At 43.8% G+C, this 18,063-nt stretch overlaps 1 protein-coding gene across 3 annotated transcripts in view; it reads right to left on the bottom strand.

The window, feature by feature from the left end:
• Positions 1–18,063, bottom strand: part of TTC12 (tetratricopeptide repeat domain 12) — a 317,573-nt gene that overhangs the window by 140,412 nt on the left and 159,098 nt on the right. For all 3 annotated transcript variants that reach the window (XM_078682360.1, XM_078682358.1, XM_078682359.1), the window contains 3 exons: positions 16,114–16,185; positions 15,581–15,641; positions 4,709–4,897 (listed from right to left, as the gene is read on the bottom strand). In XM_078682360.1, coding sequence (XP_078538486.1) covers positions 4,709–4,897; positions 15,581–15,641; positions 16,114–16,185 — 322 coding nt within the window. The remainder of the gene's footprint in view (positions 1–4,708; positions 4,898–15,580; positions 15,642–16,113; positions 16,186–18,063) is intronic.

Genomic DNA, 18,063 nt, shown 5'->3' on the forward strand with positions numbered 1-18,063 from the left:
AGGGATCTGCCGTTAACCCAATCCTGATTCGTTAGCCACCACTGCAACTGGCGTGCAGTGCCCTCCGAGATCTGGACGCAATCGGAAAGATTCCCCTGATGCTGTGCTACACTGGAACTTCAGGTCCCACCACTGCAGAGCATGCGTAAGCAACCTGGCGTAGTCCACCAGCAGGATGCAGGAGGCCTGGTGCGAACCCGCCTTCAACAGCCAGTCGTTGAGATAGGGGAAGACTGGAACCCCTGATCTGCGCAGATGAGCTGCGACCTCCGCCATCACCTTCGTGAACATCCGAGGGGCCAAAGGAGCGCACGGTAAACTGAAAGCGCTCGTGGCCTACCGTGAACCGTAGGTAACACCGATGGGCTGGCAGGACGAGAATGTGAAAATAAGCATCCTGCAAGTCCAACGCTACCATCCAGTCTCCAGGGTCGAGAGCAGACAGGACTCGAGTCAGTGTCAACATTTTGAACTTCTCCTTCTAAGGGAAGCAGTCGACGTTCCTGAGATCCAAGATAGGACGCAGGCCCTTGCCCTTCTTGGGCACCAGAAAGTAGTGGGAATAACAACCACAACCTACTTCTGGGGCAGGAACTCGCTCGATGGATCCCTTGGCCAGGAAAACCGTAAATTCCTGTTGAAGAAGGGCCAGGTGATCCTCCGACATGCAATGGAATTGGGCTGGCATGGAAGGAGAGGTAGTCTTGAAGGGGAGGGAGTAGCCCCTTCAGACTATCTGCAAAACCCACCTGTCCGACGTGATGTTGAGCCAGTAGGGGAGGTGATGGCAAATCCTGCCGCCCACTGGCGATTGGTGGCCCTGAAAGATCGGACTAGGAGGGCTTGGAGGCTGCTGCAGAGGGGGCACTGGTGGACTGGCCCGCCCGCTGGCTCTCAGACCCACGATGGTGAGTCCCACGTCCCCGGCCGCGCAGAGGCTGGACAGCTTGCGCAGGCCTGTGGCTCTGGGTGGAACGTGGTGGGTCACCCCTTCCATAGCCACGAAGGGGGGTAAAAGCAGACTGTGCGGGGCGAGAGGTGGATGCGAGGCCCAATGATCTGATCGTAGTCCTCGTGTCCTTAAAGCGCTGGAACGCCAAGATGTGGAACTCTCTGCCCCCCCCCCCCCCTATAAGATCAGAACCCAATCTACTCACCTTCCGTAAACTTCTTAAAACTTGGCTTTTCAGTAAAACCCCGGTCTAAATCTTCACTCAGCTCCACTTATTCCAGCCTTCTGGTCCAACTCTATCTTTTCGCAGCGCTGGGACGCCCCTGGGTAGCCAACGCGCTTTACAAATCCCCATTCCATTCCATTCCAACGCGTTGTCTGCTTTGTCGCCGAACAGGAGACGGCCATCAAAGGGCATGTCCAAAAGTGTAGCTTGGACATCACCCGAAAAGCCAGTGGACCTCAGCCAGGTGTAACGTCTAAGGGCTACTGACGTTGAAATCGTCCTGCCTAGCAAGTCGGCAGTGTACAGCCCACATCGAATGGCAAACTTCGCACCGTCTCCTGCCTTGGCAACTGCACGGGAGAGCACGGCCTGGGCCGCCTCCGGGCACTGTGGCAGCACCTGCGCAACTGTGTCCCACACAGAGAGGGAGTAACGGCCCAAGAGACATGCAGTGTTCACGGACCACAGTCCAAAGCTGGAGGAAGAAAACATTTTCTTTCCAAGATGGTCCAGCTTCTTGGATTCCCTATCAGGTAGTGCAGTAGGGAATGGGCCCTTGGAAGTTGAGGCTTGGACCACCAACGTCTCAGGGGTGGAGAGGAAAATGGAGTCACCCTGGGCCCGATAGTGGCGTCAGGCAATCACCCTGCCCACAGGAGCCCCTGTGTTGGGCTTGGACCACGTGCCCAAAAGGATAACCATTAGGGCTTCATTGAATGGCAGCAGGGGCTCCGAAGAGGCTGATGCCTTGTTGAAGCACCTCGGTCAGGTTAGTCCTAACTGCCACCGCAGGAAGCGAAGTTTAAGGCCTCAGCCGCCCTACGCAACACCACTGCATATGACACACCCTCCTCCATAGCCACGGTAGGGGAAGAAAGCATGCCAAGGTCTGGGGAAGTGTCCAGACCACTGGTCTCACCCAACTCCTCTCTCCAGTTCGGTTCTCCCAACTGGTCTGCCAGAGGGTCCACAGACCCCTCCCAGTCCTCCTCACTCTCCTCTAGTAGCCACTCAGGGTGATAGGGAACACCAGGGGAGACAAGGGATACAAAAGTACGGATCGGCGCAGGTCCCGACGTCTGACAACGTTGGTCCGGCTTCGTGTCCACATTGAGGGGGAGACAGAGGTCGACGTTAGCTGGGGACACAACCGACCGTCGCAGGGGGCGGAGGAGTTGCCAATGGATTCGGCACCGGAGGTGTCATGAGGTCGACCAGTGCCAATCCAGATCCAGCCCTGGATCCCTGGGGGCCCTGCAGCGCCGAAGCCGCTGGCATCGAAGGCCTAGAGCCCCCAGCTGAGTCCGCAGGGCCCGAAGGTACGCCGGCAGAGTCGGGCTGCCCAAAAATAGAATGGAGGGCTTCGTAAAATCTACAAATTTGGGCAGGGGTCGTCCCGGCTCACGGAAATGGAGGGAGGCTCAGGGTCAACCCAACAGGCTCCACGGGTGGAGCCAGACGACTACCACCCGCATCCCGCTTCGGCCGATGGACGGGGAGAACGCGAAGAGCGACGGTGCTTCTTCGCCTTCTTTTTGTGCTCCGACTTACCCAAAGACTTCGAAGAGGAGTGGTGGTGATGGCTCCGTGACCAGTCCCGCTCCATCTCGACCAGGACCTCAAGCGGCGCAGTGACAACTGCCAGGCCACCAGAATCTTTCAGGACCGCTCCCGCTAAGACTTCGGGGCCATGGCCTGGCAGCTGGAGCACGACTTCGGGTCGCGGTCGAGCTCCAGGCACCTGAGGCACACAAGATGGTGGTCCGTCACCGACATCAGCTTGTGGCAGGAGTCACAAGGCTTGAAGCCGGTTCACCGAGGTGACATTTCCCTGTGCATCAGGAGTCGAAACGACTCAAAAAGACATCGACAAAAAGTTGCAAAAATAGAGTCAAAAAGTGACTCGAGGTAGCGCTCTCGTGGGATCTGTGCTGGCTGGCGCGGAGAAGAAAGCGGCATCTAAGTAGATACTGCAACATAATTCCAGCGACCACAACGCCAACGACGAACACGGAGTCGATCAACGCCACCTACCGACAAGCAGGTGTACTGCTGAAGAAAAATTATCTGGATCCAGTCTGACGCCTGGGGGTAATTCTAAGGTGAGGAATCCATAACTAATTGTCTCTTTCAGATGCAACATTTAAACAGGCAACTTCAGGGTCCCTAGTGAGGCAATAAGGTTATGTATGTGGTATTCTGTAGCAAGACCTGCACTGGGATGTTTTCAATGGGCAAGAGGAAGTCACAGTCCGTTGAGAAAAGTCAGTGCTATTGCAGGGATCTTTCTTTGTTTACATGGGAAAGTCAGATGTTGCGTATGATAACACAGCTGCTGGGCAACTGTCAACGGAGTCAGAAGCTGAGCCAGGAAAGTTGGCAGTCATACCAGCATAGGGAAATCAGTGCTGCAAATATGGCCAAACAGAAGGGATCTTTAATATGCTAGGTGTCAGGAAGTCTAGAAAGGGTGTTAGGTCATCAGTGAATCGGCATGAGAAGTTGCTAGGTTAGGCAGGTGTATAAGCAAGTAAAAACACTCAATTGCACAGTGTAAAGCAAGAGCCATCTTCAAAAAAGCATGTTTAGTGTCCCTCTATAGTGGGCACTTGATGTCACACAGGTTCGCGTTGCCAATTCCAGAGAGGTTGCAGCGTTAATAATGTAGAGAATCTGAGCCAGAGGCACACTGGAGGACAATGCAGTGCACAGTTGGACAAAGGACAGACTGTTTTTTTTATTCCAAGTGTCCACTCACACTGAGCATTTCACCCCTACACAGAGGGTATTATTACATGTTCCGTAAAAAGATAACTCCAAGGTTTCTCTGGGAAACATTGCTCACTCTTTTTTCCCTAACTTAAGGAATTGCAGGAGTTTTTGTCACATTGGTATAACAAACAAAATAATTCTGAGGTTCTTTCTTAATGATGTGTACATATCGAAAGTCACAGAATATGCTGCTGTCAGGGCACTCTGTTTGAGATAACCTTGAAATATTGACAACCTGTGTATAATCAAATACCAATGTACCATTCGAAGTGGGAAGTATATTTTGATGCTCCTTTCAGGCCATTGTAGCATGGATCATCTGTCACACCCCTGTCTCCAAGTCAATATGTGCTTTCCCTAGTGTAGGAGAAACCCAATCAAATACGCTGACTCCTATGTACTCTTGTCACTGTGTCCACATCATTTTATCCACCTACTAATCATATGGAGTAACTCAAATAACATTAACATGGTTAGATGTAGCAATCGATTAGACATGATAAAATTAACCTTCAAGAGAATATCAATATCTACAAAAAATCAGCACATTCTCAATACATGACGTCACTGACACCAATTTTCTTTGGACTTTGTATCCCACACAAGAATCCTGTACATAAGTAAATGATTTTTAATAAACTCTAGCTGCTGCACTTTCATGGTTGTCTTCTAAAACCAGGTCTAATTGAGAGTGGTAAGGACGAGATAAGGAAGTTGGCATACACACTGAATTTTACATGGATGCTAAAAGCACTTACAGTTTTGCATTGTGACAGTCAGGAGCCGAATTCCTCCTGCGTAATAGGCTGGTGCCTGATTTATTTTGGACAACTTCTGAAGAAGCTCCTTCACAGATACCAACGTTTCCTTCCCCAGAGCGAACTCCTCCAGTGCTTTCTCCTCCTGGATAACCTTCTGCTCTTGGAAGTCTACCTCATTCAGATAATCTGAGAAAGAAAAACATGTTTCTATGTACTATTGTCAGAGGTCATTTGATTTGTGCTAGTAATTCTTAATCAAACAGTGTGAGCTTGCTAGCCAGGATATTTTTTTAACTTATAAACAGATAAGACTTGTCCTATAATTCAGTGAATATCTACCATATGCTATGCACATTGGATGTTCGAAGGGGTTTATCTTAGTAAGCTTATTGAGCAGGTACTATGTTGCAATAACAATTCAAATGAAAGATTCAAAGGTGAGAACAGATGCGTATGTATTCAGGGAGGGGGACAGCATTTTGAGAACTTAAACCAAAGCTCAAATATGTGGACATTGAGTTGGAGGGGACAGTTTAAGTGGCAAGCAACTGAGGAAACTTGCTAGGCTTGGATGAACAACCAGAACGCAATATTGTTTTAGGTCCCAACTATCACAATCAGGTTATATCAAAGTTAAGAATAGTAGCTGTTAGCCAAGTGAGTCAAGAGATAGATGTGATAAAGAAATGAATAAGTGAATAAGTGGACAAAGAAATACCTTGAAGTGTTTAAGGAGATATTGGGAAAAGTAAACAGCTTTCAACACAAAATAGCTCTGAAACAAAAGACCACACCAGTTGTAGCCCCAGATACCTTCGAGTTTAACAGCTGAACTGATAGTACAGTTGGAATAATTGTGCGGTTTGGGAATCATACAGTTGATCAGAAGCTCAGAATGGCTTGCATCCATTGCTCTGGAGTGCTAACATGATAAATCTTCAAGACTGTGTCTAGACATGCGTGATCTTAACTGCAACATTTGGGTAGATCGCGAATCATTCATCATTAGACATGCTTGTTACTTATTATCAAACATAGTTGCAATAGAAGCCTAGACACTTTACAGCCTTTGTAAAAAAACTGCATACTGATACAAACAGATGCCCTCTGGATTGGCTGCTGCAGGTTCAGTTTTTCAGAGGGTAATTATGAATGGCGGTTCAGGAGAGCAGAGTAAAATATTTCCCGTTTTTGGAAATATTGAAAATTAATTGTTTGATATTGAAAAAGAACAACTCAAGTTTTTCAGTTTAAGTGTATGTAGATTATTTAGAACACCATGCATCTGAGGTAGGGTAAAGCCAAAAGTAAAAATAATGTAAGTGACAAAAGCAGCAGCTTCATCGCAAGACAAAGATCCGAGCCGATCTGGGCTTGGTGGAATATAATGCAAAATTTGTGTTACATTTTGGAGAGAAGTCTGGCACCTTTCTGGAAATTATAGAGAAAAAATAATCAATGTGACTCGAATGCGGATTGTGACAGAATTTGTGTGAATCAAATAAGCCAAACCTTGTGCAAGCACAACCTTTGTAAAAGATTCACACCAAAGGTATGACCATTAACATGACAGACAGTAGCAACCAAGGGTTGAGAGCAGCGTAGATTCAGAAAAGAGATCATGGTAGAGAACAGAGAATTGCGTTTGCATGTAGAATCTACCTCCTCTAATCTATCGAAAGAGGCATTAGAGTTGTGGTGGGGCATGCAGCACTTTAAAGATTTCTTAAGGGGTCAGAAATGTATTTTGCAGCGAGACTTCAAACCACTGATTGACTTGTTTAGAACACGTGGTGGTCGTTAAGCCACACATAGCAATGAGCAACTGATATGTTTTCCAAAATAATTCTATCGATGGCTGGAATATGTGCCTAGAGCTAACAATTTTGCAGCAGATTTTTTGTCCAAGATACCTGAAATAACAAAGGAAGTGGTTGAGAATACAGTAGATTCGAGAGAATTGATCCAACGTTTCGACAACCATCCTTAAAAAACAAAAGTCAAAAGGATTCTATTAACCACATTCCTAACTTAATGACTATGGGTTAGCATGATTTGGAGAACACCCTAGTTGTCTCTTGCTGAGTTACAAGCACCATGTCACGCCACCAGGGCTGAACATTTTGCTACAGCACACTCTGTTGCTTGCTACGTGATAATAATTGAAATGTAATGGTTTGATCAATTTTTTTTATTTTCATTTCTGCTGCGCTCTGTTGTGGATTACTATGTTATGTGCAGGAAAGTGCTCCTTTTTGTCATTGTCACCCCCTCTTTTTGCCACTGGTAGTGATGTTTTTGACTGATGTGTGCTGGGTCCCTGCTAACCAGGCCCCTATGCCAGTGCTCTTTCCCTAAAAACAAGGTAAATAGTCTAATTGCAACACAATAGGGACACACGTTGGCACCCTTGTAGGTCCAGGTAACCCTGGTAACTAGGGCATGGGTATCAAAGGGGTTCTCTAAGGGGTGAAGTATGTAGGATGCCACCCTAAGGGACCCCCATACAAATTGCATGCAGGCTGTAATTGCAGACTGCGTGTCCTGGTGCGTACCATGAGTGAAAACACAATATGGCACACTTGTGCCATGCCAAAGTCACCCGTACGGCAGTCCTTGTAGCCCTAAGGCACTGTGCAGTGTATTACTTGTGAGGGCATGTCTGCATGAACAGATATGCCCCTGTGCTGTTTAGTTCAATTAATAGATGGTACAAGTGAACAGGAAAGCCATCTTAAGTATATGTACTGGGCAATGGTCATTACGAGTTCCCCAGATACATGATGACTGTACTGAAACCTACTGTGTTTGGTATCAAACACCTTGTTTTAAAATCTTAGTAATTAACTTTATTATGACATGCAACCAGCCCCCCTGAAAATCCTACCATTACCTAGTGTACTGAGTGACTGAATCGTCCAGCCTGCCACCATAGACAAGTTTCTGACCCCTGCAGGCGAGAGCCCATGCTCCCTGATGCCAGAAATAATGCCTCCACAGAGGAAGGTATTCACACCTCCTCCAGCAGGATGGCTAGTGATATAGCATAACAAGGACTGGGGCTTCAAAGCCCCTGCCACCTTTGATGTGTGACCCCGGCTTCCCTAAGACCTGGGAGATGCCCCCCCCTGCTGTGAGGCCCATTAGGAAATTAGTTATGCAAGTAGGCGTGCTGCACCACCAGGCTAGTCACACCCCTACGGTGGGCTACCTGATGTACTCCACGAAAGAAGGGTTCCACATCTTGATTTTGGTGGAATCAGGAACTCTGGGACAAGGTTAGGCCCACTCCCCACATGAAGTGGTCATATAGGGGGTGTAGGGACCCCAGGGGTAATTAGTTCATTGGCTACTATCCTTCACAAGCTGCAAGGAAGGCTTGTTTGGGCTCATTCGGAACACCACCAAAACTTGCGTCGAGGGACTCCAAGAAAGACCAGCTCCACACCGAAGTGGCTCTGATGTGTTTGTTTTCCCTCTTCTGCAGGAACACCAGAACCATGAGAACCTCTAACTCACTGACCCATTGGACAGAACCCCTCTGCACCTGAGCTCCCCAGCCTGGGCTCACATTCATTTCAACCCCTTTTGGTTTCTGCCAGACTGGTCCGCCAGTACCCCTTGCAGTCTCTTTCTTACAGGCACTTTTCCCATTTAGTTTAGCAAGTAGTGTTCAAGTCTACCATCGCTGAAATCACCTCTGCACCCGCATGCACCATGGCAGGTAAACTTGAACTCTTTGGCTTTCTTGGACCTTTGCCCCTACTTACCTTAAGTCCAGTAAGTTGTCTGTAAGTGTGTCTATGCAGTGAATGTTCCTCCCATATCATAACATTACAGTTTTCGAGGATCATGACTAACGTGACAGCTGTCATTTTCTACTGTTTTTACTGTAAAATTTGATAACGTCTAAAGAACTTAACCAATTCCGATGAGCTTGATCTCTAAAAGCATACAATAATATATGTTATTTCTCGAAATTGGTCTAGAGTTTTTTCTTGAGTATGTCTTAATGACTCTGTGTGCTCAAAAAATGCTTCGCACTACCCTCTGATAAGCCTAAACTGCTCGCTGACACTACCATAAAGAGATCAGTTGGGATTATTAATTTAAGCCCTGTAAACCAATAAGGGCTGTCTGGACAGGTTTCAGTTTTTTTTCCCTGCAGCAATTTAGTTAGGTAATGCTGGTGCTTTATAAAACTCTCTAAATAAATAAAACTATAAGAAATATAAAGTGGGCTTTGAGCATAATGTCACACATTAGCACAAACACGAAGAAGAATGGCTCGCTTTCATTTGAAAAATAAGATTAATGAATCATAGGAAAATAGATGTTTTCAAGGTGGGTGATGTGGAACAGCCATGCAAGATGGGTATGAGAAATAAAATAGCACGGCCAGTGAAGGTGGATGGGGAGACTGTCTCAGAATTAAGAACAGCAATACAAAAAGATGATGGATGGAATGCTGAACATTGTCAAACATCCACCACCAGTCACAGATCTGGGCTAAATCCATTGTTTCTTTGCTCACCATGCCACCCCAGTTTGGACCCAGCTATATGCAAATCAGCCTTGACCCGGCTCCCCATGGAAACAATCCAGCCCGAACTGCAAAGCTAGGTCCTCCCTGGACTGGAAAACAAGCCTCCTGGGACTGATGTCGAGGTATCGCCCCTCGTCAGCCAGGTTAGCTTGAATCCACTGGCACAGCGAACATGAGACCAATGTCTGGGCATACCCTTGCCACTTAGGGCGACTATAGCAACACAAAAAGATGATGGACGGAATGCTGAACATTGTCAAACATTCACCCCCTGATCCAGGTTAAATCCGTCCGTTGTTTTGCTCACCATGTGGACTTAGCCATATGCAAATCAGTCTTGACCCTGTTCCCCATGGGAACAGTCCAGTCCGAACTGCCAGGCAAGGTCCTCCCATGTAGTTAACGGTGAAGGACAGGGTGGTCATGCTTGATGATGGAAGGGTTTGGAACAAAGAGAAAATAACAAAAACCTGTTAACTTCAACAACTATGTTATTCAGTATTTCTACATACAGTGATGAAAGAGAGAGTTAGTTGGCGAGAACCTGCCAATCGCTATTTGGTGGTTTCTTACGTGAAGCACTTCCTATATATACACTTTTTTTTCTTATATTTAGGTTTTTCTTATATTTAGGATTCACCACAAGGCATGGGACCTGTTTTTGGCTTTACTTTCATATGCATAAAGGGAAGGTTCACAGATAAGCACTAGAACCTTCCCCCACTTACATTTAAGCAGAGGGGAACCATGAAATAATCTACCGGATATGTGATGCGTAAAAAGGGCTTTCTTTGTGTTTTTGAGTGGCGGGCGCCCTTGACGCTTTCTTTTGCCTCTATTGCTCCTCTGTGTCTAACAATACATATACTTAGCACAAAACCCACATGTACGACACAGTATTGATCTATCCCTGAACTGTACCCTTCCCAGGCATACATACATCCTGCGCAGAGTCACTCCTTCAGACCAGCTCTCCACGGCTACCTGATGTAGGCCAAGGGTGAGTTAAGCATACAGCAGCTGAAGTTTTAAACAAGTATTGGCATAGCCAATAGGTTTCGCCTTTGGGACTTTAGAAGTGTTTAGCCAGAGATATTGACTTTGCCTATGCCTTTAAGCTGTGCTGTACAGAAGTCTGCAGCATGCTGAAAAGTTATAATAAAGAAGTGTCAGAAGCATTTTTGTTACCTTATATATGACCAAGAAAGCATTACGTACAACTGAACGCTCATATTAAAAAAGTATTAACAATAAATATTGTCTTGAGTTTTTATGTCCTTTTAATGCTGGCAACTTCTATGTGCCTGTCCTAATGGTTGCTTGTTATGTATTTTTTTTATTATGGGGGGGCATAAATAACAGGAGGGTGAAGGTTGGGAAATAGTACCTGTATAACAGTCAGGACTGCACTTTTGAGGTGTGTGCAGACTACCCGCAGCAGAAAACCCGTGCTGCAGATTTTGGACAGCACTAAACCACCCACTCTATAGGAAGTAAACGAAGCCTGTGTGGTTGATTAAGTAGCCATTTTTTGGAGGACAAAAGACCCACTGGAGTCACGTCAGCACGCACCTCCTGTTTTGCAAGCAGATGCTTGTGCTTACAGTACATGCCAAGGAAGCACAAGCATTGGCAATGCAAAAGGTCTCGCATTGGCGTGAGGTTAAGCTATTGGCATTTTAGATGAAATTGCCCTTTATCATTTACAATGTCAATAGCTGAAACTCTTGTAAATACGAGACCCATTTAATTTCAAAGAAGTGTCAGCCATTGTGCCGGGCTTCTTGCAAAAAGTGAAAGCGCTTGGCGCGCTAAATGTTGCAGGAAAGCATGTGGAGCCTGCAGTAGGAGACACTCATTAAAGAAAATAGTGCTTACAGATAAGACATACCATGTAACAACAGAAGTAAAGGGGCCAGTCCTCATGGAAGGTTACAAATAAGACAAGGCTCTACCAACGAGTGACTAACAAGCCTATTAACGAATCAGAAACCAGCATTTAAGAAGGACAATGGCACAAGTCAATGACAAATCTGACATTTTGAGAAAACAGGACTCTGAAGTTTTAAATTTGAAACAATGTGCTAGGAAATTACCACATATTAGTGTGTACAATGTTTTATTTATTTAGTGGTAAATTAATATATAATAGCTCTTCATTGCAATGGTACGGTCTGTTTTGTGGTTATGACGGGTCTCACTACGGTCCCTCACCTGTGCTTGAACACATGGAAGGGCGTGTCCTAGTTACCCCACGGCACTTGTTTGCTAAAGAGAAGTGTTAACCCTCTCCCACGAAGTGCAGCACTCGCTCTGCGCTCATGTAAAGCTACGCCCACATGCTACTTCAACTCATGGACTCTCATCATTAAAAACATGCACCTTTCAGTTAGACAGTTCTGGGTAATTATTCAGCATTGTACTAAACAACGGTAAAGGCGCAGCGCAGGGCTCACATCTAACACTACACACACAAAGATCACAAAGTCTAAAGTTGTGACTCTCAAAGGTGAACGATAAACTCCATGTCACCAAGGCTCCATTCACTGGAACTAGGCAAAAAAAAACAACTAATGCATTGTGGGAGATGTAGCCCTGGTCACTTAAGCTGCGCAGATTAAAGTAGCACATCTGATATTTGTAAGAGGAAAGCCCATGGAGCATGGCATCCTTGGTGACCTTGGGTCAAACATTCGGCAAAAATGTTTTGTAAGGGTGCGCTTCAAAGAAAAAAAATCGAGGCGGTGGGGAGTAGTTCCTCCCCCCCACCCCGCTGGGTCATTACACTGAAGTTGGCATCCACATATCTATTTACTCAACAAAAATACTGGAGCATTCAACTTACAACCGAGTAGGAATGCGGGCCATTGCTGTATAAAAGACAGATATTTTCTCTTAGAGTATTCAAAAGACTTTCGGAGGTAATAATCAAAATGCCCAAAAAATGCAATAATTGTATCCCCCCAAAACAACTTGAGCCCTGTAATGTGGCACCCTCAAAAATGGCTCACTGTGAACGAGCCCCATTAGAAGCAGAAGACAGCATTGTTGTGGTAGAGTACGTCTCAGTGTGAAAATGCCTTCTAAAGTGTAATATTTCCATGTGAGTAGGTGTGATGTAACAAGAAGAAAACAAACGTAGCGCCTATATGCAAATGGCTGTTTCAGCAGAAGTAACTTTGCAACTTGTGTCGGCGTTTATTCTTCTCAAGAAGCCGTTTGCCATCCCTGGTCTTCCTGGCTGTCTCCGCTACGAGTGAGTGACCACTGCTAAACACGGCGCCACGTGGGAGATGGTAACATGACACCTAATTAACAAATAGTAATCGGCTCGATGAAAGGCGCACAGGCAAGGAAGCAAGAGTAAGGCGCGCACGGCCACACTAATTGAAAACAGATGGCCCAAGCACGCCGCTGCTCGCTCCCGCAAGGTGGATGCCATCACAAGTACGAGTGCTGGAAAAGAGCAGACCAATTTCAAAAGATCATCTCTTAGAGCAGCACATGCTGCTCTAGGCTCAACCTAAAAAGTGAGTGATCTTGTAGGTCTCACTTCAATGACACAGGGTAAAATGGACCTATTCACTACTACTAGTCATTATACTGTACGCTGTTACAACCGCGCTTGACCTGCCCAAGTCCTGGTGAAGGTAGTAGCAATCCACCACTTTGGGGTAGCACTTTGAGTGCACCTTTCGTCCAACAAGACCACAATCCGTGAGACAGGCCTATGTTGTTTCGCACACGCATGATCCCTGCTCGCCTATACAAAAAAGCAGCATTAGGGATCGAGACACCAGTACAGTTCGGCACTCAGGGCACAGGTAAACACTGTTAAGCATGCAGAGGACTTTTATACCCCAACAGACCCCAATCATAATAAATGTACTCCAGTATCAAAAGTGGCCAGTCACAGGTACTACAAATCCCTCCCATTGAATATATTGGAGGTAGGGACTTAAAAAATAATGTTAAATTAAATTGAGTTAAATAAAACTAGAAATATAAATAAACATAATTTTAAAAAAAGGTTACAAAACGTATTAAAATAAAACATTATTTTGTTAACTGGTTGAACTAACCGTGATTCAATTAAATATGAATGTAATTTTTGTATTAAAATATAAGTAAAGTAGTTGCAATGAATATTATATAACACTTTTAATGGTTCTGAATACTCAAACAAAAATGATTCATTTTTATTGTAGGTGTTTTTTATATTTAAACTACAAAAGGTAATTATAATTTAATATATTCAAAAACTTAATTTGAAATGTAAATAAGTTAATATTGCTGTAGCATTTTTAATTTGTTATACAATTAAAATAAATGTATAAATAATATTTTGGTTAATATTTAACCTAAACAAAATCTATTAATTATTTCCAAGTTTGAAAATCGTTTTACATTTTCCCTCTGCTTTACCATATGAAAATCTGCATATGGTAAAGTTTAGGGGAAAGTTTCCTATACTTCATCTCCATCACCGGGGTGGAGCTCTCCTCATGATAAATAATAAAGAACATTTTAAACACTGAACATATTTTATTATCCTATTAAATGATGAAATAGCGAGTCAATGCACCAGTCGCACCTCCCTCCTTATCCCCTACGGCAAGTCTAAGTAGAAGATATAAAAAGCAACATTTTGTGCACATCCACTGCACCCGCTGTTTCCGAGGTGAGATCTAAAAAGATCAAGAAAGTTCAACAAAGGGTGTGGATTGCACTGCCAGATCAGTATTCCTCAATTAATGAGTCCATTCTTTTCATTTGGCGTTCCAGGTAAACTTTATTTTCCATGTAAATGGCACTGTACCGCCAACGCGTTTCGTCCACTACATGTGGACTTCATCAGGGCGTAGTTTCTTCAAAATATTGGAGCCTGAGGCATGCCATGATATGTACTATGGATCAGTACAGGCATAAGTAATCGCATGTCCTCGTTGGAACCCCAAATTTATAGGGGCGAGCAAAACTCATCAGAATTCTTGGAAATATGGCAAGGAAGCACCGTGATAAGAGTCTTCTCCCGCCTGCCAAATTGGAAGGACAGGCGATTACTTATACCTGTACTAATCCATAGTACATATCACTGCATGCTTTAGGCTCCAATAGTTTTAAGAAAATGCGCCCTGATGAAGTCCATATGTAGTGGACGAAACGCGTTGGCTGTTCTGTGCCATTTCTATGGAAAATAAAGTTTACCTGGAACGCTAGATGAAAAGAATGGACTAATTATTTGTGGAATACTGATCGGCTGTGCACTCCACACCCATTTGTTGATATTTTATCATCCTGCAAGCATTGAACTGCTCACCATGTGAAATGTTGGTACTTAACACATGCATTTCAAACTTAAACTTGTACAGCTTAAAGAATGTGCTGCATTTAATGGATTTCAGCTGGTGGACTGAGGTGCTGGTATCCAGGACTGGAAGTTCTAGCCCAGAAAGTGGGAGTTGTGGACCAGAATCAGTGATGCACCACATCATCTAAGCCACATTTATCATTCTGAGCATATGGAAAAGAATAACAAGTCTGTGAGCTGGATCTGTGAATGAGAAATATGTAATGAGTGACAAATACATGACTATACAGGTGAAGGCTATCGGTGAGTGGCCAAATTGTGGCTGGGTATTAACTAGGCCAATAACTGTGTGACTGAGTGATGGACATGTGGGGATAGACTTTCTAGGTAGTTTATAGGAGTGGAATTGAATAGCAAATGACCCCTGTTTAAATTGGTGCTTTGAAAATGTGTAAGAAAAAGAGAACCCAGCATCTTCTTAAATATGGGCCAAACCTTCATGCCGATTTACAATGATCCTCACCTCTGCAAAGGGAAACGAGATGGTACGTCAATCTCAATGTCTCTTCATCCCTTGGGATTCTCTGCTTCAGCTGCCAGTAACTGGGATGGATCAAGGCACAGAATGACCACCATATACTAAGGGCATTGATCTGAGCTAGTGACTGGTAGCTGAAAGGTACATGGTCAGATCAGGGAGACATGCAGGAGCTTGTTAATTTCAGACACAATTCCAGCACTCTTAAAGTAGGGCAGGGCTGAGATATCATATGGAAGCTAATGGATAGCTAAAGAGATTTTATAAATCAAAGATTAAGGTCATACAAAGAATCTGGGATAGATTGCTCTATGATTAGTTAAACTTTATAAGTGAAACATTTTTTTTTCTAAAAGACAAGCTGCAAAATGAGAGCGATGAACCAATAGCAACATAAACTGTACAATAAGAACTGTTGAGAAAGAATGTCTTTCCTAGTCACAACAAAATAGGAATTACGAAAAATAGAATTACCTTTTACTAACTTTCCATGTTTGTGGTCAATTTCAAGAATTTTCTGATAGCAATTCCTGGCCTAAAGGAGGAAACAATCAGATTAAGATTTTTTTTTTTAACACATGAAGTGTAGCAGTGGATAGGGGGAAATTGTATACCCCGATTACATCCTTGTTTAATACATTATGACCCCTGAAACACTTAACTAAACAGCGTATACTGTATGCAAGAAACTCTGAAATCAAATCAGTACAGATTCAATGAGAAAATCACTTGTTATAAGTATTTTCACCTTCAAATGTGTACAGTGCAGCATACTATATATATATATATATATATATATATATATATATATATATATATATATATATATATATATATATCACCTGATGGACCCCAAACTTTCAAAAATAATGTTCTCAAAATTAGTAAACTTACAATGTTTCGCATAGTGAAGTGTCGGAAAAACACCACAAACCACAGAAAACCTTACGATTCATAGACCAAGCAGAGTTCTGATATAATATCTCAAGAACATAATAGGACCTTACCTCACCATAGTCCTTTAGTCCAAGATTCGCTTTTCCCATGTGAACGTACGCTTTAATACATTTTTCATTGCACTGCATGAATAAGAACCATAAATCTGTTAGTTCAGTTAGTTTATGCACACATGCATGTCTACTAAATGTTGATACATTTTGTAACATGAATTTTTGAAAGATTATGCTGTAATTTTTTATATAAACATTCACAATAGTGTTCACTTTTGGAGCTCCAAGGTTGTAAAGCCTGTGAGGTGGTAGTATGCATTTCTCATAATTTAAACCATGTGATGTTAGTCTCCAGTTGTTTTAATTACCCTCTTTGACACTAGAGGTCTTCAGCAGTGATTTCTAGTGTGGTCATTTTTTTTTATTCCAGTCTCCCTCAAAGATTCAGAAGATGCATAGACTGCTTCTGGTACCATCATCACTCAGAAGCTTCCTTCCTTTGAGGATCTTTGTTGAGGTAGAAAGTTGGGTTCCCTTCGACTTTGGATTGCTGATTAATTTAAGGTTTAACCCATTGAGTAATGTCCTGTCTGCATAATCCTGTGATAAAAATGTTCGCCAATGTTTTCACAAAACGTATACAAACATTGGAGGGGCTCATCCCTAGACATTTGTGCCCTGAGCTCATGAAATGCACATGGGTCATAAGGACACACTTCGTACAACTTTTTAACACTTCTATACATGTCAGTAGGCTAGCCAAGACATTAAAGGTCAGGCTACAATGATTGTCCTTCCCTCTTTCACTTTACAGAAATCAAAGAGGCCATCACCTTTGGGTTATATCCCAAAATGCTTGAAAACATCTTCACTAGACTCCACATCTTTGCCCTATGTTCAAAGAAATCATCATCATAAGGTGTGTTTCAAGTCCATCTGCTTTTTCACTCTGGAACTTAAGTAAAGAACACAGAGTTCACAAAACTCCTTTCTATTCCAGGCAGGAGCGCAGTGAACCACAGATAAATACATGACACCCGGAGAATGAAATGCCCAGGAACAAAGTGGAAAACGTGTCAAAAGCAGATATTTTGATATTCTGAATTTTCTACCTCCTCTGCACCACTCCATATTCAAGGCAACTGAATTCACCAAGATCCTCTCAATAGCTCAAGAAGCTGACACTAAAACTGACGTAAAACAAAAACATCCAACGTGCCAGTGGAGCCCTGTCCTGCTATTTGGAAGAAGCAATTTCTCTCAAAATTTGAAGCTGACCTCAGAGACGTAATTAACATCCCCAGCCTCAAAGGCTTGTCGTAGCGAGATGAAACACCCTTCTTCACATCCCTTCTGAAGAAGCAGGCAGTCGACCATTGGATTGCCAATCTTCTTTATCCCAGCAAGGTCATGAAAAGATGGAAGAATGCATGGATGTAAACCACCTTTTGCTCTCCATAGATGAAAAAAAGAAAGTTAGGAAGCACTTTTCCTGCTTTTGGACCTTTCAGCAGCCTACAGCGTTGTGGACAACAACATACTACTACATGGGCTCCAGGGCTGTTTAATCAGGACCTGCCAAGTAATGGATGTAAACCTTTCTTACACACACAAGCACACAAGTCTGGATAAAGACAAGGTGTCATGTACAATGCCACAGGGCTCCTCTGTGTCTTGCTAGCCTTTCTGTATATATACATGTGTTCTTGCTGCAACTCCTCGAGCAGTATCAAATAAGCATGCAAAATCAAGTTCAGTAAATAGGACCACAACCCTAGACCTCATGTTCTACCAGATTCAAAATAACGTCCTTTGCACTGACAGAGAAACAGATACAGACTCACCATTCTTTGTTTAGAAATCCTCGCTACTGAGGACCTCTCTCAATCCAATAAGCAACAAGCATCAGAAAGAAAACGGGTCTTGCCTATGTGAGATCTATTGGCTTTCTAAATGTTTTTTAAGACGTTGCACAGCAAAGCGAACTGCTGTGCAACATGGCACATC

This window comes from Lissotriton helveticus, chromosome 3_1 (genome assembly GCF_964261635.1).
Source record: "Lissotriton helveticus chromosome 3_1, aLisHel1.1, whole genome shotgun sequence".
In the NCBI taxonomy this organism is placed as follows: domain Eukaryota; kingdom Metazoa; phylum Chordata; class Amphibia; order Caudata; family Salamandridae; genus Lissotriton; species Lissotriton helveticus.